At 39.4% G+C, this 23,186-nt stretch overlaps 1 protein-coding gene across 3 annotated transcripts in view; it reads left to right on the plus strand.

Moving 5' to 3' along the window:
• The window catches only part of SORCS3 (sortilin related VPS10 domain containing receptor 3), a 603,968-nt gene that overhangs the window by 455,345 nt on the left and 125,437 nt on the right, over nt 1-23,186 (plus strand). For all 3 annotated transcript variants that reach the window (XM_077125964.1, XM_077125965.1, XM_077125966.1), the window contains exon 7: nt 10,881-10,999. In XM_077125964.1, the coding sequence (XP_076982079.1) occupies nt 10,881-10,999 (119 nt within the window). The remainder of the gene's footprint in view (nt 1-10,880; nt 11,000-23,186) is intronic.

Here is a 23,186-nt window from a genome sequence, read left to right on the forward strand (position 1 = left end):
TTCTAGCAGTGAGCACAGAAATTCCATTCCTCTGCTTCCTCCTGGATCTTGACCTCCTTGATTGATTCTGAAGCCAAAAAGCCTTGTAGAGTTTAGTGTGTATGATAATCCCTGGGAGTTTGTTACAATGCAGATTCCTGGTCTTTGCCTCAAAGGTTCTAATTTAGGTGGTCTGGTGTAAGACCTGAGAGTCTGCATATTTTAGACGGCATTCCCTACATAATTCTGATTTGGGGGGCCCATTCCAGAACTCTGCTTTGGAGGATCCCTAACCTCAGATGGTGTTGGGGTGGCCACTCAGAGAAAGTTATATCCTCAGTGCAGGGTGAACAGCATTGGTATCGGAGCCTGGAATTCCTCTCTTCTGTAACGCCCGTGGGGTCCTAGCAGCTGTGCTTCCACACTGAATGGAAATGAGAAGAACATGTAAGTAGGATAAATGTGTCTTTCTTTCCCATCTAAAAAACAAAATCAACAATGAATAATAATCCATTATAAAGCGCTTTCCAAATCAGGTTAACATTCACATGTCTAAAACCATGCTACTGTTGGGGGGGGAGAGGGATTCAAAATAGTATTAGAAATAGCATGAGCCCTGAAAGGATATTGAAGAATAGAAAAAAAATATGGTCATGGAACAATTAAATGTTGCTGTGTGGCACACTTATCCACTGTTGGTGGGAATGTAAAATGGTACAGCCGCTGTGGAAGGCAGTTTGGTGGTTCCTTAGGAAGCTAAGTATAGAATTGCCATATGATCTGGCAATGCCATTGCTAGGTATCTATTCAGAGGACATGAGGGCAAGGACACAAACGGACATTTGCACACCAGTGTTTATAGCAGCATAATTTACAATTGTCAAGAGATGGAAACCGCCCAAATGCCCATCAACAGAAGAGTGACTAAACAGGCTGTGGTGTATACATATGATGGGATATTATGCAGCTGTAAAACAGAATACAGTTATGGAGCATGTAACAATGTGAATGAACCTTGAGGACATTATGCTGAGTGTGATTAGCCAGAAACAAAAGGACAATACTGTATAGTCTCACTGATATTAATGAATGGACTTGGAGAATTTCAGTTAAGAGCAGAGGTCATCAGGAGGTAGAAATAGGGTAGATATTGGGTAATTGGAGTGGAAGGGATACAGATTGTGCAACATGACTGATTGTAAAAATTCAGATATGGATGGTGTAGAACTACCTGATGGTAGCTCAATAATGTAAGTATACTGATTAAAGCTGAATGTGAGAATGATAGAGGGAGGAGGCCTGGGGCATAAATGAAACCAAAGGAAAGGTAGACGATAAAGACTGAGATGGCATAATCTAGGAATGCCTGGAGTGTAAAATGATTGTGATTAAATGTATTAAAAAATGATTTTGCATGAGGTAAAATGAAATGTTGCTCTGTATAGGTTCCAGAACAAGACAGAGACCTTAACATCCCTACTAAAACCTATATATACATTTGTATTTCTCCTGTATTTCTTTATTCATCACTCATTCACTCAACTATAATGACGTACTTTCCAGGTACAGAGGACAGATGATTCTCAAACTTACCTGAGCCTTATAATCACCTGGAGAAGTTAAAGCACATGCACCTCACCTGGGCCCCCTATCAATGAGACCCAATCAAATGACACAAATCGATGAAATAAGAATCCCTAGATTTGGGTCCTGGGCTGTCGATCCTTAATAAAAGCTGTCTGGATGATTTTGACGTACATGTAGCATTGAAAACCACTACACCACTTTTTAAACTTTTTAAACTTTTAACATGCTCTCATCTGAAGAGTTTGTTAAAATATACATTCCATATTTCTAACGAGCTCCCAGATAATGGTGCTGGCCTATGGACCTACTTTGGTAAGCACTGTACTGAGTCATGGGGGATAAACAGATAAAGCTGATGTGATCAACACTTAGAACACAGGCGTATGGGAGAGGTAGAAATATACACAGATCATTAATGCAACATAATGTGCTAACGACCAGTGGAAGCTCTAATTTAGGTCTAACGAAGAAACTGCTACAGAAACCAAAAAGAAAGAGTGACTAAAGGCTTCACAAAAGAGGTTGTTGTTAAATTTCAACTTGGGAGATGAGTTAGATTTTTTCAAGGGCATGGGAGAAAAGGAAAGAAGGAACGTTATTACAGACCTAGGCTTTTCAATACAGTAGCCATTTAGTCACATGTGGCTATTGAGTACTTGAAATGTCCTGCCTGAATTGAGATACACTGTAAGTGTAAAATACACAACAGATTTCAAAGACTTTCTATGAAAAAAAATAATGAAAAATAGCACAATAATAATTTTATATCAATAACATGAAATGTACTTTGGGTATATTGGATTATATGAAATATATTAAAATTAATTTTAATTTTCTGTTTACTTTTATAGTTTGGCTACTGCAAAATGCAAAAGGTCATATGTGGCTCACATGTGGCTTTTATTCTGTGTTGATTACACAGTGTTTTTCTAGACTAAAGGGACAGCAAGTGCAAGGGCACAGAGCATGAACATTCTCTGTGTGGTGCGGCATTGACGATCCTGTCTCCAAACCTGGCTCCAACACTCTGGAGCAAACCCTGTATCAACTGGTCCCTTTTGTTGTTTAGATATAGGAGTGTCCACTCTGACGCAGTCTTGGTCCACCTCTTTGAGAGCGAGGCTTTTAGATGAAGCTAAAATCACTAAATTATCTCTTGTCCTGTTAGGGTTTTAAAAAGGCAGATCCAACCAGTTTGGTTACCAGTACTAGGAAGCCTGATTCTGCCATAAAATTCAGGATTCAAACTTATTTTCCTCCATTTTTTCTGGAAATTGTCTTTCTCTGAATGCCCCCTGCTTGCTTACTCACCTGCTCTCTCTCTCTGCCTCTCTTTCTTTCTCTACACACACACACACACACACACACACACACACACACACACACACACACACACACACACACCAACACCAACGCATATCCTCTATCCAACAAGCAACTATGTATCAGCAGAAAGCACCTTAATGTGGGATCATAAGAGTTCAATTGGAGAATTAAATCTGCCATTTAGAAGCTATTTGACCTTGGCCAAGTCCCTTAACCTTTCGGTGATCCCTAACATAGGACTTTACATATTTGAAAACACCAACAAATATGAGGTACAGTTACAATTTATTTTTAAAATTTCATTAATTGGCTAACAAAGATCTCAGTTATAGATTAAAATTTACAATGAGGCAGATTTTTTAGTTCAATGAATAAAAGAGCATCTAACAAACCTACATATTCAAAATGACACAGGCTACTTTGCAAAGTAGTGAGCTCCCTTCATAGGGACGCTGTAAAAAGTGAACCTGAAAATGAATAAGAAGTCTGTAAACATCTAAACGTTCCTATAATTTCTACAATCAATAATCCATAGCACATAATCCTTGTCCCCCTGCTATCATCAGCCTTCATTAATCAATTAGTGCACTTTCTCACTAAGCCAAGATAAAGCCCAATACTACTTAACTGAGCATTCCAGACAGTCATAAGTAATCAAACAGAGTTGGTGCACAAGGTAAAACTATTGGACCTGCAGCCTAAACTGCAGACACTAGACACATAGAGTGTTGGATCCTAAAGAACCTTGGATTATGACTAGTTCAATGATTTTCACACTGTGTAACTCAGACCTCTAGTGGTTCTCTAAGAATCTCAGTTGCCAATATGAGGCCAAAGAGGCACCTGAGTCAATGGGAGTGCAAGCCTTTGCCATTTACTCAACTAAAACAGGTGTACTAAAATTCAGTTTATATGCTGAAGATATAGGGCTGGCTTTGATAGAAGGATTCCAGAACTTTAAAAAAAGAGTAGTTGGAGCAGATAAGAAATTTTCAAATTCATCACTTTCTAAAAGGCACCAAAGGAGTAACAGTTTTCTCAAAATCACATAGATAGCCAGTGGCAGGGACTGAACCAGAAAGTGTATCTTCTAATTCCCAGCCTGTTCATCTTTCCATTTTCAAATGCATAATGGTGAGGATCACAGGTTCTGGCGTCAAATCACCGTATTACAAATTCAGGCTCTGGCATATCCTAAAACTGTGGAACTTTAAGCAAATCAATTCACCTCTCTGTGCCTCAGTTTTCTCATCTTTAAAATGGGTGTGATGATCATTGTAACTCTATTGGGTTGTTGCAAGATTTAAATCGGTGAATGTATGTAGTTCCTAGAATACCCAGTTGTCACAGAGTGAGCATTCAAAAATGTCACTTGTCATCAGCAGCAGCCACAGCAATGTCATCATTTAAACATTATATCCAGGGTTAGTTTGTTTGGAAAGTAGAGATGAAATAGCCTTGAATCCAGTATCAGGAGTCTTAAGATATTCAGGTCATTATTATTTTTAATTGCATTTATTTGCCAGATTTCTTTCTGTGCTATCAGAAGGTACAACCACTGGAATTCTCTTAGGGGTAATTGTAAGTTTTACCAGAACTCTAAATCCATAAGCCCAATAATAGGCAGGAATGGAAGCTAACTTTTTATGTTTGTTGATTTTGTTGTTTGAGCAGCTACTATGTCTTATGTACTATTTTAGGCTTTGGCACCAGTATCATTTAATTTATTCTTGCACTATTCCTACAAATAAGTTAGCTCCACTCCACACTCAAGGAAATAGAAGCTTATGGAAATCAAACAACTTTTCAGAGGTTCCTGGAATCTTCTTGTTTTTACTTATTTGCATTGAAGAGTTATTGTTATTTAAGATAAATAGCTTCTGGGTATTTCTCTAACACAAGATCTGAGGAGCTGAATTTGCTTTTTGCTCACAATTTTAATTTAATTTTTCAATTTTTAAAAATATACCACCCAAAGAGATGGAAATTAAGCAAGCCAGGGAAAGTTTTTTCTCTGAGGTGGTGAGAGGCATGATGAATAGGATAGTTTGAATTTTTAATAATCTCAAATACAAAACATAATCATAAATTACGATATAATTCAACAAAACATAACATATAGTACAGCATAACAAAAATGTGTACACTTTTATTGTAATTCAGTTCGACTTCATAGCATTTACTGAGGCTTTGTAAAGTCAGCCCAAGGAGCAAAACAAAGATGACAGAGACATTGTCTTGCCCTCAAGGAGGTGACCATTTTGGAAAGGTCTGGCATTGCAAGGAACATGCAGCTTAGGAGTGAAATGTGTTGCTGCAGATGAGAAGCTTGCCTTGCTGGATGGAGAAAGTTAAAGGCTGCTTCCCTCAACCCTGCAAAATGCCTGGCAGAAATGCAACCCCTTAGGAAGAAAGCAAAGCTAAGGATGTTGGACCTCATGGTCACTCTTTCCACATTCATCAGCTAGCTGAGCATTTCCTACCCTAGCACAGACTGCAAGGCATGTTCACTTGGTTCATTGGCCAGAATCTTTTAAGGCAAGAACTGTGTGTTTCAGTCTCTGCTTCCTGGAGTCTCAGGGAGTGTCTGACAACTACTCTATCCAATTGACCCAATTCAAAACGAATGAATTGGTCAGCCTGCCACTGCCCCGTATTTTCATAGGAGATTCTTGATCCAACATCTGCAGGGTGACAAGGCCTGGGACTGGCCCCTCTTGGGAGATGTTACCAGCTTCCTGAGGGATCCTGCTAGCCATAGGGCTGTTTGAAATATAGCCAGTTATTTCCAAGATTACAAGCAGATGCCTCTCTACAAGGTACAGAGAATAAAACAAAGCCTTTGGATTTTAGTTTTTGTAAGTGGAGCAGTAGCTGCACCAGCACTTAGAAATGCATTAGAAATCTATCTCGCATTTAGAAATACATTAATCATGAACATGTTGCGTTCCCCAAGCATTTAAGAAATCTCTGGCTTTCCTACAGGGGTTATCCAAGTGAGATCTTTCTTTGGATCCAGTCTTTCTAGTTTTCCATTTGAGAAAGTTTCAAAGGACAGGATGGAAAATAGAAGTTCAAGAATATGGATTAACCAAAGTCAACCAAGTGACATGTTATTATGTAGACACTTCCATGAGCTTTGCCTACATAAAAGTCCATGTGCAGCTTTCAGTACTCTCTTTTTAAGGAATTCCCTTCTGATATGGTGTACTTCCCCCTCCAGGCTAAGCTTAAGTGCTGCCTCCTCCTTGAACTTCCCCTTGATTAATCTAGCCCTGGCATACCTTTTTTCTTCTGTTTTTTTTCTTTTCTGACTTCCATAGCACTTAAAGAAAGTAAATAGTGATGCAAATTCAGAACACGACTTTACTGGCAGGTCCTATGATATCATGACCCTTTGATTCTTCATGATTAAACAAAATGTTACTTATTTAATTAATAAATGAGGGATGCTGAGAGTTAAATCCCCTTCCTTCTCTCTTTATAGTAAAAAGTAGCTAGCATTTATTGATCTTTTAAAAGTAATCCAGCACTGTCCTAAGTGTTTTTCATGCCTAATCTTATTTAATCCCAAAACACTCCTCCAAAATGAGTGCTAAATTAGCTGCACCACATGAATGAAAAGCCATACTATTACTTCCTCAAGACAATCAGCAAGTAGCAAATCCAGGATTTGAACTCGGAGCTTTCTAGTCCAGAGACCATGCTCTCAAACATCACAAAATTCTCAAGAGATCTCGACTGCTTCCATTTTATCAAGCATCTGCTATTATTAAAAAATAAGAAGAACACCTGTGTGAGAAGGCTATTTGGGGATTTCAAGTTGTATGATAAGTAACTTCTCTCTGTTCCATCATAGAATCTCTCCAACTGCATCTAACCCCATTTGGTTGGATCCAAATTTGATACCTTTTGCAAATGTGAGGCTTGAACCAGATGGTGTCTCCTGTCTGCCCTTGACATCCACAGTACCCCCACGACCCTCTGTCACTTCCTGCCAGGCAGCCAGGCCTGCTTATAATTTACCGTCCCCATGCCTCCAACCTGGTCCTTACTAGGCAGCGGGCACAATAGCACTTATTATCATGCCTATGTGTTTTGAAAAATAAAAGCTTTGGAGACTTCCAAAATGTGAGTCCAGTTAAAGATTGCAAGGGCCCTGAATTTAAGTGGGTTTTCAAAAACTCATTTTATTGCTGCCTTCCTGTTAAATTGGACCTTCTATTCCATGCTGGGCAGTAGAAAGCAGAGGAAAAGCCAAGAAAATAGATGAGGTTGGCATAATATTTCCCCTGCCCTGTGCCAAGGTTTAGGTAGGCTTTTATTTTGTTTGGGTGGCCTTGATTACACTCAATTCTTTGTAAAAAAAAAATGTCCAGATAAGAGAGTGAACAGTAAATAGGGATAAGAGCCTCTGGTTTAGGGGGTGGAAGGATAAGCAAATGTCTTCTTGTATGCACCTTGATTACCAATGTAAAGAGCTTTTGAGATACTTACTGGCAGGAAGGAAGGGAATGTCTTGTCAACACTTGGGGTTTCTTTACATGTGTTTACTACACCTTTTCGTTGTGTTTTTGGTCCTTTTTTATATGAATCAGTTACCAAGGCTGTGCAAGTCTAAGAATATTCCTGGTGGGGAGGCAAAGTGTAACTTAGGCTCCCTGCCTTTCCTACTCTACTCAACCCAAAGGAGGAAGCCAGGCTGCTCTTGGCTTTCTTTGTGAACAAAGACAGAGAGGAGGGGACATGCAGCATGTACTGAGAATAGTGAACAAATTGGTCTTGCTAAAGGGTCGGCAGATGGGAGTGAGAAGATCTGTGTCTTCCCTGGAAAAGTGGGTAGGGACCAAATTATAGAGTAGAGATCGGAATCAAGTAGCAATTGGATGCTAGGCTTGCTTTTTTTTTGCTGTCACAATGATTCGCCTGCATTATTAACTATCAGTATTTAAAAAGCAAGAAGTTTTTACGTTTAAAAAATGTAAAAATTGTTAGCTTTATTTAAAACCTCAGAAGGTCTTATTCTTGCATGTCAGCAATGAACTGGAGCTGAAGAGCAGCTGACCCCCAAAACAGGCATGTGCTCTCCATTTTGATATGGTCCCCACCACTCCCAATACTCCCTAACACAGAGGCCATGTGCCAGCCTCTATTTATCATTTTACCCCAAGTTCATTTTACTCGTATATATTATTTGCTTAGTCCTTTAGCATTCAAGTTTAGTATGCTAGTTGTAAAAGGACTTCTAGTCCATAAGATATTTAAGCTTTGTTCCAGGCTGTCCAGGAATGTTGGTGTTTTGAAGCCGGGAGGAATTAACTCAGGCTTGGGTTTTGGAAATGAGTCTGGCTCCTGGCCTCAGGTCTATCCAGTTGCAATCCATCGTCCACATGAATGTTAGTTGTAAAATGGAAACAACAGACAAGACAAATGAGAAGGACTTGTTTCAGGCAAGTGACACAGGGTAATGGAGAGAAGAGGAGAAACTCTGGAAACACTTCAGAGGCAGAATTAATTGTCAAAGCTGAATGTATTAGTTTGCAAGCCACCAGAATGTGATATGCCAGAACTGGAAAGGCTTTTAAAAGGGGGAATTTAATAAGTTACAAGTTTATAGTTCTAAGGCAATGAAAATGTCCAAACTAAGGCAGCCAAGGAAAGATAACTTAATTCAAGGGAGGCTGATGTCTGGAGCACCTCTGTCAGCTGGAGAGTCACCAGGCTGGCATCTGCTGGTCCCTTGCTCCTGGGCTCTGTTGCTTTCAGCCTCTGTTCCTGTGGAGATTCCTCACTTTGTTTCTCCGGGGCTGGCCTTGATCTTCTGGCTTCCCTTGGCTGTCTCCAGGTTCTGGATAGCTTAAAATCTCATGGCAACATATACTGGGCTCCAAGCATCTCCAGACATCTGTATCTCTGTTCTCTAAGTGTCGATATCTATGTCAGCTCTGCTCTGAAATTTCTGTGAGCTCTGTCATTTCTGTCTTTTCTGTCGATTCTGACTCTCTCCAAAATATTTCCTCTTTTAAAGAATTCCAGTAAACTAATCAAGACCCACTTGGAATGGGGGAGTCACATCTCCATCTAATCAAAGGTCACACCCACAATTGGGTGCCTGACGGGGTCAGGATTAAAACATGGCTTTCCTGGGGTACTTAATGGAAGCATAATAGATTCAAACCAGCCAGCACCCTGAGGAACCAACTGAATTCTGTGGTATATGAAAAAAACAAAAGTTAAGAGGCTGAAGTTGCTGAGCAGTTGATAAGACTGTTGCTTGAGAGAATGAAATTGGTTTTGACATGTTTTGAGCTTATTATGAACCAATGCAAATAGGCTTTGTTTAAATATAGATATGCCAACACATAATAAATTCATTTATAATTTCCAACCAGATATATTTGTTTATTAAATTTGTACCATGTATATAAATAAATAAATGTGTGTAATGGCTAGGTACAAATAATGTGAGTAAACTCTTTCTTTGACAGCAAGTCCTTTTAGAATAGAGAATCTGTGCCTCATTCATCATTGACCCATATATACCCAATGCATAATGTCTGCACAAAAAATACTTGTTTATCAACCAATAAATTAATTAAACAGAGATAGTTCAAGATACCCTTGTTTTAAACTCAATTGTTATAAATTTTTGCTTATTTAGGCATTTTGTCTTTGCTTTTGTCTGCTGCCTACTACCGCCTATACGATGCCCCCTGACATCTCCAAACTTACAAGTTAATAATTGCATTAGATGGATATATGTAGTAATGTGTGTGGTTTCAGATGATGAAAATGCTTTTAATCTTAAAGTGATCCCTAGCTCTCATATTGAACATGTATTAATTTGACTCCATTGAAAGAATAATAACCTTTTTTTTTTTCGCATGGGCAGGCCCTGGGAATCGAACCCAGGTCTCTGGCATGGCAGGCGAGAACACTGCCTGCTGAGCCACCATGGCCCACCCAAGAATAATAACTTTTTAAGCAAAATCATAAAGTGATTTTTTCACAGAGACTTACCCATAGTTTTTCCTTAAGGAGCAAACAGCTGAATGGATTCTACTTCTTTTGGACTGCCCTGTAGTTATAATCAAGTGCCTTTTAAATCAAGAGTTTCCCACTCAACTATCGCTGCTGCCGTTATCTTTTGGGTAGCTCAAATGTGCTTTAGCTGCTGAGATCTTCAGAAGCAATTTTTAAAAATTATATAGGTATTAAGTAAATACAGTCATGTTATAAAAACAATAAAGATATACATAATGTAAAATGTCCAAAAACCCCAGCTCTATCTCCTTGATTCCACTTCTGACTCCAAAAGTAAGGATAGCTGATTTTCATGTGTATCATAAATTTTCTATGCATTTATGGCACAAACATATATTAGAAAAATGAGAGTTTTGACCATAAATTAGATCATACTATAATATTGTTAATTGATAAAAATAAAATTGAAGAATAGTGTAGCTTGGAGAAATTACTGTCGATGCATATATCTCTACCTGATTCTTTTAATTGCAGCTATTATATGTATGAATTTTAGTCTGTGTGAATGTTCTTTAATTCAAGGGCGTTTAACCTGTTTACTGTCTTTCATTGCTCTGAACACAATGCCACAAAGAACAATTTTGCCCTTACCTCTTTGTGAAAATATATGGGTATTTCTCTAGAAAATATCCGTTGAATTAGTGTTGCTGGGTGTAAAATATGTGCATATAATGCTGGTAGATTTTTCAAATTTGTTCTTCCAAAAATCAAAGCCAATTTAACTTTGGCCAACAGGAGATGAGGTTAACTTTTCTCCTACTCTCAGTTTAAACTAGATATTACCATTCTTTGTAATTACTACCAATTCTGTGGACAGTAAAATGAAATTTCATTGTTGTAAATTATGTCATCGATTCCCTGTGCGGCAGAGCTTTACGTGCTGCTGAGAGCTGTGCTCCCCATGCCCCACTGGGTCTAAGTGTCATTCTGCCCTCCCATTTCAGATGCTCACTACCTCACCTGCAGGATCCAGGAATGTGCCGAGACGACTCGGAGTGGGCCCTTTGCCCGCTCCATTGACGTCAGTTCCCTGGTGGTCCAGGATGAATATATCTTCATTCAGGTAAGCACAGAGGGTTCTGTGATAGGGAGAGGAGGATAGATAAGGTCTGTTGCCTGCTGGGAAAAATAAGGATGGCTTTCCCCAAGGTTGTGAAGATGCAGGTGTGGGGGGTGGGTTGGGGGGGGGGCTGTTTCTCTTTCTCCCAAGGTGCCCAGTTCCTTGGAGAGATCCCTGACTTCTGGTGAAAGATGAGGTTTAATGGGTCCAGTTCCTTTACAAGGCACTTAGTGGCCCACTGAATCCTTTAGTTGGATTGTTGGTTTGTTATACCAAGGGTAGCTTGAAAATGACTATGTCTTCGGCTGGGGTTTCAGATAACTTAAAGTCAAATCTCTTAGGGGATTTTCCTTTTCACAGTTGGCCAAAGTGATGTTCAATTTCTGTCCGAAGCAACTTGTGTATGACTGGGGATGAGAATCCTTGACAATGCATAAGCATCTCTAGGATTTTCTCTCAGGAAAAATCTAGGACTCACCTAAATCTCCCCCTCTCTTTCCAGTACTGACGATCCTCTCACATGTCCGCGTCCAAAATCTTTACTCCAGGAAGAGCCCTGATTCTTACTGAGAAAGCTAGGTGGACATCACATTTCTAGGGAGGGGAGGGAAGCCTGATTTTAGGTTTAGCGTTTCACTGGGAAAAGGTGCACTATAGAGGTGAAATGAGGGGAAATAGAAGGTGATTCTCCACCGAGTGACTGATAGTGCTTATGTGACAAATCAAACTTAGCATCTGACGGCAACCTTGATTTTTCCCCTCACTGTTTCTCTTACACTCTCAGTTGTTCCACACACTGTTTCCCACAGGAACTTTGAAATCTTTCCGAGTTTGCTCAGGCCAAAGCACCTACGTGGCCTTCTCTGCCTCACCCCTAGCCCTTCGGTCCCAGTCAGTTCTATATCCTTTATAAGACCATCTATGAATTTCCCAGCTGACTGAGACTTTCCCTGTTCTTAAGGTCTATACAGTTTCTCTAGCACAGTGGCTGGTAGGAGTTGTTAGTTAAATCTTCCTGGGCTTGTCTCCATCCCAAATTGAATTTTATTCTCTTTGTGGTAGGAACATTGATTTTTACACCCCGCACCTTGCCCTAACAGTATCCCCTTGAAAGTCAGGGGGCAAAATGAACACTTGTTGTATTGGCAGATTACAAATTGTAGCGGTTATTTCTTTCAACAAAATAGTGGCTTCGAGTTTTCAGGTCCTAGGAAAAGGAGCTAGCTACTCAAAAAATCAGCTTGAAAGGGAGTAAAAGAAGTATCTGTGGCTTCAAAAATTATTGTTTCTCAACTTAACCAGAATCTCAAGTTTGATTTCCTGCATCTTGGTGGGTCAGTGGTACCATTATCCTCTTAGTCACAGGTTTTTATTAAACGTACAGAATGCAAAATACGCTGCACTGGGCACTGTTCTTGGTGTGCCCCAGATTTCCGCCCTTGGCTTGCTTCTCTTTGCACCCGCTGTTCTCCACCTGGGCTCCCTGGTTCTGAGAACCGTCCACGTTTTCTGATGACTATTGAATCAATGAGCTGGGGCCTCTCCAGTGGGCTGCAGGTATAAATATATATATAAAATATATATAAAATGAAATCAACACGCTCCTCTGAGCCTGACGTCTCTGTTGGTACTGCCCTTTGTCAGCTCACCCAAGGTAGAGACCTGAAAGTCAGTCTGTGCCACCAAATTAAATGTATCTACAACCTCTGCTCATAGCTCCCTGATTTATTTCTCAAATTTTTTTTTCATTCCAATCCCTTGTTATCATCCCTGTGAAAAGACTTAATTTCTTTCTCTCTAATTTTTTTAAAGTAGAAGCTCAGGAATGATTTATGAATTTACCAATCTGATTGCACTTTTCTTAATGCTAATACTGTTCATGATGATATGCCCTGAAAAATTGTTTCTGGGAAATATGACTTAGAGTTTAAAATGCTCAGAATTTTTTTTCTTCTTTCTGCATTGCATAAAGTTTTCTGTCACTGTGGGCAGGTATCCAAATATATATATATATTTTTTTAGTATTCTGAAAAATTCCTTTATTTATAATTCCAGAAGCAAACAGGTTTTCCCTTTCATAGGCATCCATGTAAATGCTACAGTTTTTCCTTTTGTTTGAAAAAAGTATGCAGTCCCCATGGATATTTGGGATGTGCAGGTAGAGTATGAGGCTGGGTTCAGGAGCAGATGATGGGGAGGTTGGGGTTGGAGATATAAATTTGAGAGTTGTCAGCATATCAGTGATGTTTTAAAACCATAAAATTATAGTTACCAGGGGAATAGTAACTTCAATAAATTTTTGATTGATTACCTCCTGTATGCCAGGCCCGTGTTGTATTCAAGATGTTGGGAATAACAGTGAACATAACCAAGTCCCATTCTTCTAAATTGTCCTTTCTAATTTGGAGACAGAAAACAATATATGTATATAATACATCCATCCATCCGTACATAGGTATGAAAGTCTGTGAAGTGTAGTGATTATGAACATGTAGTTTGGAACCCAGTGTTCACCATTTATTCAGATCCTGAGATGCCACACTTACCTATACCACACTTATCACTTACCTTGAGCTGTGTTTCCTTTGACTCATCTGGAAAAAAGGAGATAATTGTCCTACCTAATTCATGGGTTGCTGTGAGGATAATGTTTGTTAATTATCATAGTTATGCACTAAAACAGTGCCTGGAAACATAGTGTTAAATAAATACTTTCTATCTATGCTTTTACCTATCATCCATTTATCTATCTATAACATATATCAGGTAATGACAAACTTGGACAAAAATAAAGCAAGGACCATGAGTATGGGCAGGATCAAGGGATTACTAGTTTACACAGGATGCCCTTGGAAGACCTTGTTGAGCAATGAACTAGGGAGAGGGTGGCAGAAGAAGGAACAAGAGGAGAACACGGCACCAGGTATGTCATGCCTTGCTCTGCCTTGTGCCCCAGTGGAGACTTGGGATGGGTAGTTAGAGGAGCAGGTGATGGGAAGGTTAGGGCTGGAGATATAAATTTGAGAGTTGTCAGCGTATCAGTGATATTTTAAAACCATAAACCTGAAGTTACCAAGGGAATGAGTATAGATAGAGAAGAGAGATGGCCTACAGGCTGGACCCCAGCAGACTCAATGAAGAAGAATTCAGGGGGATGAGAAAGAACCAGCAAATGAGATCAGGAAGGAGAGTGTAAGAATAAGATCAGAAAGGTGGCAGGGTGCTAGATCCCACAGGACCTTGACAGCCATTTTAATGACGTTAATTGTTATAACTAATGAGATGAGAAGCAATGGAATAGACAATGCCCTAAAAATGCAAAAGGTCAGTAAGCATGAGAAAAACATTGAACTTCATGAATCAGCAAACATATTTGCAACTACCCATTAGCTAAAATTAAAATGAAATACAAGAATGCTAGTGAGGCTGCAGGTAAACAATTACATATTGCAAAGAGGAACATATATTGGTTGACCATCACTATTTAATCCGAGGGTTCTTTCTTTTTCATAGGTGAGTTTTTCCATTTGCAATGATTGATATGACAGATATTCTTAATTCCAACGGTTTATGGTAATTTTTCAGTTATCATTGCTTCTTTCTTTCTCCTTTCAGCTCTCACCATATACTCTGTTTCCCTTGCTTTCCTTTCTGTGCTCCCTTGGTAATTGTGAATGTTTGTATTTTTGTTCCAACAGCTTAGCATTATGAACATAACATTATTTAACATACCAACTATTTTGAGTCAGTATTTATTTCCTCTTGTAATTATAAAATTAGCATATTTCTATGCATTTCTACTTCAACTGTCCCTTTAAGTCTTCCACCATCTATTTTTTGTTGATTACATTATTTCTTTGTTTTCCCTTACTATCATAAACTATGATTCTTAAGGCTTTAATATTTCATGATCCACAGCTCAAAAAATGGTGAACAAATAAGTGCAATTTGATGACTTCCCACCCTCTGCCTCTTTCCAACCACAGTTTTCACTAACTTTATCATTTCAAACATTTGCATTCTCTGAACTATCAATCCCACATTTAAATTAATGTTAAATTTGCAGGTAAATGTATTCAGTAATCACCATCAGCCCTTTTACTATAGTTTTCCCATTTATCTCTTGAGTTGTCTGATGTTTGTCTTCAGTAACATCTTCAAGAAGGGCTAGTTCTTGATGTTGAAAAAATGTTGTCCATTCCCTTTATGCTTTAATATCATTTTTCAGGGTATAATATTCTCTTTCCATAATAACTTTGCTTTATTAACTTCCATGATAAAATGATTGAATGTTACTGTGTGACACCTTTTAGGTGTCTTGATATTTTTTTAAACCCATAATAGCCAAAGTCATTTTTTCTTTATATTTGAGTATCAGTTACCTTAGGGGTATATGTCTTATGATTGGTCATATAGAATATAGTTTCTTTCAGTCAATATATTTCTTCTTCTTCTATTTCTCCTTTTTTTATTTCTCAAAACTTCTGTGATTTATGTCATGAAATATGTGATCCATTCTTTAGGTTTTCTTCCTCTAGCACACCTAGCATAGTAGACATAAGAGACAAAGAGAAGACCTCATTGTTTTTTTCTCTGATCCAACACCCTGATCAAACTGAGCAAAATAAATTAAGACAAGCAGTCTCACCGACATTATCAGTGAATGCTGATTTAGCAATGACCAGGCTTCTTTTTTTTGCCTTTTTGCTGCTTTTGTTTAACTTCTTTTCTGAGTTTTGGCAACTTGTATCTCATCTCTTTTTGTTGTTGCACATAGCTTCCCTGAGCTCTTGTATTGCTGCTTTGAAGTCTTGTCTTATGGATGTGATCATGTCATCATGCAGGTTATTTTTAATCACAGCAATATGTTCACAATTTTCATCTGCTCCATGGAAACATTTTTTCTCCTCTGGCTGTTATTTGTTTTTCCTGTCCCTTTCCCTCTTTAATTTTGCTGCCTTGTTTTAGAATTATTTTAATAGATTTTAATCTATTACTCATTTTTAATGTGGTACACTCTTCTGGGATGAACTTTTTAAGGAGGTTCATTTTGGTGATAGATCAGTGCTCTGGTTCAGCTTAACAAGAATCCTCCTTGGTTCTCAGGGAGGGTCCATATATCTCAAGACTGTCATGTCTGCTTTATGAGCAGAACCTCTGAAGTGATTCTTTATCCAGCCATGCCTTTCTACCTTCTCCTTGTTGTCAGTCAGTTACAGGAACACTCCTACTGCCAAATTCTGGGCCACATTCCCTTAGCTACAGATGATAGTTTTGCTTCCTGGGAAATGACCCCTTTGGAGAACTGTACTTTTCTAGTGTGAACTAAGATTTGTAGCTCTAGGCGACTTTGTGTTGGTGCTTGTCTGCATCCTGTTTGTGCTCACTGAATTTGACTTCCTTTCCACATATAAAGTGTTCCAGGGTTATTATATCATTAACCTTAGAGTTTCTACTTCTCTTTCATGATTTTCTTGTTGCTACAGGGTGATTTATGGGAGGAGAAGGGGAAACACCACCATTACTTTGCTATTTAGAACCATTTATAAACCCTTATCATGTATTTTCTGAAGTGTTACAATAGCTTGCTAACTGATTTCCTTGCTCCCAGATAAGACCCCCACCCTGTCAGATCCATTCCCAGCACTGCTTCCAAAGTAATTCATTTAAAATGAAAATCAATGCTCCTACCTTCAGAGGCTCCTCAATACCTTTAGGATAAAATCCAATTTTCTTAACATTGCCACAAGTGCCTCTACCACCTGAATCCTACCTACCCCACTAGCCTCATGTTAATTCTTACTTGCCACTACTCCCTTATGCTTTCCTTGCTGTTTTTTATCCTTTAATAAAAAGAAACTGTTTTGGGTCTCCATGCACACAGCTTATAATTTCATGCCTCATATGCCTTTTTTGTTTTCTTCTGGTTGGAATGTCCCTTTACCAGACGAATTTGTCCCTTAAGATTATGCTCAGCAACACTCCCCAAGGAAGTTGTCTTGGTTTCTTTGGGCTGCTGTAATAAATTAATCCATACTTACTGGCTTAAACAGCCAATATTTATTGTCTCTTCTTTTAGAAGTCCAAAATCAAGGTGTTGGCTAGGCCAGGCTTCCTCAGAAGCCTGTAAAGCATAATCCTTCCTTGCCTCTTCTGTCTTCTGATGTTTGCTGCCAATTCTTGATGTCCCCTGGCTTGCAACTACAGCATTCCACCTCTGCCTCTGTTGTCATGTGGCCTTCTCCTCCCTATCTATCTGTGTCTCTTCACCCTTTTTTATAAGGATTCCAGTCTTATGGAATTAAAGACCCACCCTTCTCTGGTATAACCTCATTTTAACTTAACTAATTCCTTCTGCAATGACCCTATTTCCAAATAAGGTCGCGTTCATAGGTACTAGAGGTTAGGACATCAGCATATCTTTTTTGGGGACACACTTCAACCCATAACAGAAGTCTTCCTTGACACCTTCTATTGGAATTGGTCCAAGCCCTTATACTGGCTGCTTATCCAGACAGGTCTGTAAACGCTATGAGGAATGCAACTATGCTTTATTCATCATTGTTTCTCCCATATTTAGCAGAGTTATTGATACTTATTCATTCTTTGTTGAAGACAAGACACCATCCTTATTCTCCGAGAATATACTTATCTTTTTCAAGCAATGGAATTTTGTCTCTCCAACTAACAATGTAAGACAATGTAGGGTAATTGGCAATTGCTCACTGCGTAAGAAATGGACATATGCAGAACGTCTCTGCATTTCCTATAAAACTGTCCAGGAATTGCACATTATGTTACTACTGCCGTTTTTACATTCATTCATGTAAATGTGTTGAAATGCATTCAGCCCCGTGTGGAACACAGACAACTAAGTAATTTTAATGTAGTATGATGTGTCCTGTATTAGTGGGAAGCACATGATGCTCTTGTAGCATAGATTACCAGCTCTTCAGCAGGCGGATTCAGTGCAATCTTCCTGCAGGGGGGCTCTGGGTGGAGAGGGCATTCAGTGCAGCGCAAAGGCGGGGTAAAGTGAAGAAAGTGAGAGAACATAATGCACTGGGGACCTCACTCTCTGAGGGCAGTTGCAGTTGGGGAAGGAAGTGAAATGACAGGAAAATAAGTTAGAAGCTTTTCCTGGAGAGATAAAGTTTTCTATTTCTTTTAATTGAATCTGGGTAATTTTGTGTTTTCCTCTTTATCTTTGTTACAACAAGACTTACAAATAAATTTTGTGACAATTTTAGCAGCTTCTCTGCCTTCAGCGTAATAGTCATTTTATTCTTTTCCCTTCCCTCCCATCATTGGCCATTGGTGATTACATGGCTGTTTTCTTTTATTCTTTCTTTTTCATTTCTCAGTTTTATTTTGTTAAAAAAAAACAGATTACTGGGAGTCATCTCAAATAATTTTCTGAAATGTGCTTCTTATTTTTTGCCTTTGTGGAAGGGTACGAGTTCTGAGAATTGAAATGGGAATCAGGAAAGGCTTCACGGATTTCTTACTTTCCCAGGGCTGCTGCAACAATGCATCACAGACTGGGTGGCTTAAGCAGCAGTAATGGATGGTCTCCTAGTTCTGGGGGTCAGATGTCTGAATGAAGATGCTGCCAGGCCATGACCTCTCTGAAGACTGTAGGGTCCTGGTGGTGACCAGCAATCCATGACATCCTTTGGCTTGTAGTTTAAGTTGATCTCTGTTTCTGTCCCAGGGCGCTCTCTCTTTCTGTCCATCTCCTCCTGATCCTATTCAGATTTCTTCTCTGTATAAGGGCACCAGACAGACTGACTTAGGGCTCACCCTAATTCAGTTTGGCCTCATCTTAACTAATAACATCCTGAAAGATCCTCTTTCTAAGTCAGACTCAAGGAACCAAAGGTTAGGGCTTGAACATAGCTTTTGGGGGGGGGGGGCTACAACTCAATCCTTAACAATGGACTAGGCGAGATCTGATCAATATCTACCTCTAAGACAAGAAAAGACCAAGAATTCCTTATTCTGGTCATCAAAATAAAACTGCCTCAGAAGGCTTTTGTGGGAGCAGAAAACCCTCAGATAAATAGTAGCTTCCCCTCCAGGGTTTAAACCTATGGATGTCTATGTGAGCAAGATATTAAGGCTTTGGAGTAGGTGACATTTTATCTATCTGTGAGACATTGGTCTAGGGAGAAGAAGCTGTAGTTGCAGCAGGCTGAGCCTAGCATGGCTCTCCTGGGGGTCTCCCAGAGTATCACTGAGGCAGAGCCAGACACTGAGGGAATGCGTTGCGCCAAAGGAGGAGCTTTGTCTCTCTGTAGTTTGGTTTTTAAGGGGAAGCCTTCTAGAGGCAAATTTTTTCCTTTTATGCCTACTATCTGAGCAGCTAAGTAACACCTGGGTGGGCTTAAGATGCTGTGGTAGGTCTGGTTTTCCATGACTTAAGGGATTTATCTACTTAAATTTCCTAACACTGTAAAGCATTGATATCTTACACTTAGCTTTGATGCTAACAAAGACATGCATGTCTGAGGGAAAAAGATACAAAACTTGCACATGTAAGGAGATTAGTCTATCCTTTGACCCTTTCCAATTTTTACATACCAAATGGTGGTTCTTTGTGGTTTTTAAATTGGGTCCCAGGGAATTTGTCTCAGCAGCTACCAAAAAATGGAAGAGAGTCTGGGAAGAAGGGGTTCCACGCTTAGCTCCTCTTGAGATAGGGACAACTTTCCTTTTATTTGCTTTTGTATTGGGTTTCTGCCTACGTTTTCATTTGACAAAAGGATTCTCCTGCTAAGAAATGCTAAAATACCACTGTTTTGCCCTAGCACTTCTAGATCCCTGGGTCAGAGGTCAAGCTTTCATGTGTGGACATCTGAACTACTAGGGATATAGCAGGAGATCCAGACCTGTATCTTTCTTCTGCATATACTAAATGTGATGGAATTATTTAATGCATTATTATTTCTCTGTGAATGTCATTATAAATGAAAATATTTTCAATGAGGGTACATTTTAGATAACAACAAATCTAGGTACCCATTTCATAATGAACTTCCTATGATATGAATTTTGTATAAAAATTCTACCCTTTTTCATTCACCCTTTTAAAGGAAAGCTCCCCATGCCCAGACATAACTTCCTTTATCTGTCCCTTTTTCATTCACCCTTTTAAAGGAAAGCTCCCCATGCCCAGACTAACTTCCTTTATCTGTACATGATATTATTGTTGTTTTTAGTCCTGTAACTTATTTGTGGTGAAAGGGTCCGTATACTACGCATGGGGCTCCTGCAATTTAGAGGGACCCCAAAGGTTTTATCTGACCTTTTATTTTTCTGTTGACAATGAGATAATGGTAGCTATCCTGGTGGTTTCACTTTGGGGGACCTAGTGCTTCATCTATTGTACAGAAAGCTGTGAAATTCGTTAATCTGTAAGGGCCTTTTCTGTGTAGGCAGCCAGGGCCTAGGGTTTCAAAGTGAAATCAAAAGGAGCTAATCCTTCCCAGAAGAGCCTGTGTTTTAATGGGGAAGTGATTGCCTGAAATGCCCCCAGACCACATGGATAAAAGAGAAACAAACTTTCCCATGCAGGTGCAGGGAAGAGGATTAAGTTGGTTTCTGTGTTCTGAGCCAAGATGGTTGCATATCCTGTGTTCTTCTTCTGGTAGAATAGCTTTTCTGTTGATCAGCTGGGAGGATAGGTAGTTCAGCAATGGCAGCGGTAAAATCCCTTCAGTGATATAACTCATCCCCCGGTTACTAGGGTGTGTGATGAAGAAACAACATCAGTAACAATAACACATGCAATTATTGTTTCTGTGCTGGGCTGCCAAAGCCCTGCATACCCTCCCTTAATGGCAAACAAGGTGGCCCTCAAGTGATGGCCATCCATTCACTTACTGACTAATGACTCATTATGAATGCACTTGGACTCATAAAAACATGACTATGGTACTGACAGATCTTCAAATATATACAATATAAGAAAGAAAATAGGCCCATAATTAAGATACAAAGAAAGTACTCCAGAAGTTGGGAGAAAACTGAAAATTCAAAGGAGGGAAGGCTATTCTAGCTCAGCCAAATCCTGTGATGTCTTTGTTCCTTACCAAAGGGTTTTTCCTCCTAGTTTTAAGTGAGCCTTCTCCTGCCCTGAGAGAGGCCACACAGCAACTTGGACACTCAGGAGAAAGATGGTTTCCGGAGCTGACCACAGGGAAAAGACAGGAGCCAAAAAAACGTGCTTGCCCGCCTGAGCTTGGGAAGGTTCATATCGATTCATACCAGGGATAGAGTGGCTGCCTGAAGCTGTAGCACCCACAGCCACCCACACAGCCCTAGGATAACCAGGCATTATCTGCAACTTGGTAGAGATACCAACAGGAGAATTAGTACTGTTTAGATCCATCCACTGTCTAATGGACTCCTTCTTAAACCACTTTCAACTTCAAGTCATGTTGCGCAGATGTAGTTAAGAAAGAATCCCCCCTATAACAAGGAATTCTGAGGGTGGACCAGCAGCATTCACTGGAGCAAATCTAGGATAATTTCAGTCCTACAATGAAGCCAGTCAGTAACTTTCATACCTATGGCTGCACGTTTTTATGGTTCTGTATATAAACACGGAAGAATAAAACTGTAAAGTATTAGGAGGCATTCCAAAAGCATTACCTGTTAGTAAGTATTAGCAGCCTATTAACAGGTATTTGTTGAGTCCCTTTCACAATCAGCTTCTAATGTTCTGTTCGATAGATATGAGGCCAGCCGGACCGAGGGCTGGAACAGCTGGCAGCTCAGGCCATGGAGCTCTTCCCTTTGCCATTGATCACAAAGACAAAAATCAATCCTGGCTAAGGAGAGAGAAGTTAAAATAAATTGCAAGGATTGATTTCTGTTCAGACCTTCTGACTCCCAGTTTAGGAAGAGGAAAGGAAGAGGATGCCTGGGTCTGCCTGTCATGAGCTCGCTCCTTATGTCCCAGTTTCAGAGCAGAAACTGAGCATATTTTATATATGCACAAAGACAGACTTTTCTTTATGTTTCTGTATTTTTATTTTCAACTCTTAATAACAATCAGAGATGAAAATTCATCTAACTCATAAGTTCCCCAAAGAAGAGGGCTGTGTTTTGTTTTATTCTTGATGATCACTTCCAAAGTGGAGCACCAGGCTTTGTGGATAGCAATAATTCCAGAAATATCTGTGGAGGGACTAATGGGATGAATGAATGAATGAAGTGTTCTCCTTGCTATGATTGTCTCTCACAATTCTATTTATTTATTCATAGACTTATCATGGTATGCAATTATTTTCCCTATGTATTGCTTTGCTTATGTGCTATCTCTCTCCCTCCCTATATTATAAACCCTCCTGTAGCAGGGACTGTCTTATTTACTCATTTATTTAGTAAATATGCATGATCATCTCCAGGGATCGTGGTTTTCTTATTTACTTTTCTTAGTTTTTATATCTTTCCTACTGCATTATTTCCACGTTATAGATGTGTGTGGAGTGAAGAAAGGAATGAAAGATTCAGCAGCTCTCTTGAGGACTAAGCTACATCCCAAACACCTTTGTTTTGATTCTGACATTGGAGAAATGAGTAGCGACAATACCTTCTGAATAATGGTCCCCTTTCTATATTGGACTGGAGTGTCCTATAGAGTAAGATGGCTTATGGGATTTTAGTGTTACAAGGGAACTTCCGGAATCATACAGCCATCAGCTTTCTAAACTGGGTTCTGTAGAACTCTGGAACTCTACAGAAATGAATCAGCAACGTCTACTAAGGGGTGAAGTAGAGGTTGGGTGAATAGGAGAGCTCGTGCAGCCCCTCATCCTCTTTAAACTGGAATGATTCCACCTGCATCTGTTTTATATACTGGAATTTATTCAATAATTGTCTTTAAAAATAAGTTCCTGCTCTTTAGAACATCAGCAACAGAAGACATGGGGGTCCTTTTTAAATGAAATCCTCTCATTTTTCAGATAAGGAAACTAAGCTCCCTATTTATTTAGTCCCATTAAGCCTTCCTGTGGTTAATGATGCAGAAAGTTTCTGATCTCAAACAAAATTGAAACCGATCCTGACAAACAGTCCACTGAACAAAGAGGAATGAGGCTTTCTGCCCCTAGTACCTACTGAGACTAGGACAACATCACAAAAAGGTGATGGCCTGGGGTCACAGAGTGGGTTAATGGTGAGG

The sequence above is a fragment of the Tamandua tetradactyla genome, chromosome 13 (assembly GCF_023851605.1).
Source record: "Tamandua tetradactyla isolate mTamTet1 chromosome 13, mTamTet1.pri, whole genome shotgun sequence".
Lineage (NCBI taxonomy): Eukaryota > Metazoa > Chordata > Mammalia > Pilosa > Myrmecophagidae > Tamandua > Tamandua tetradactyla.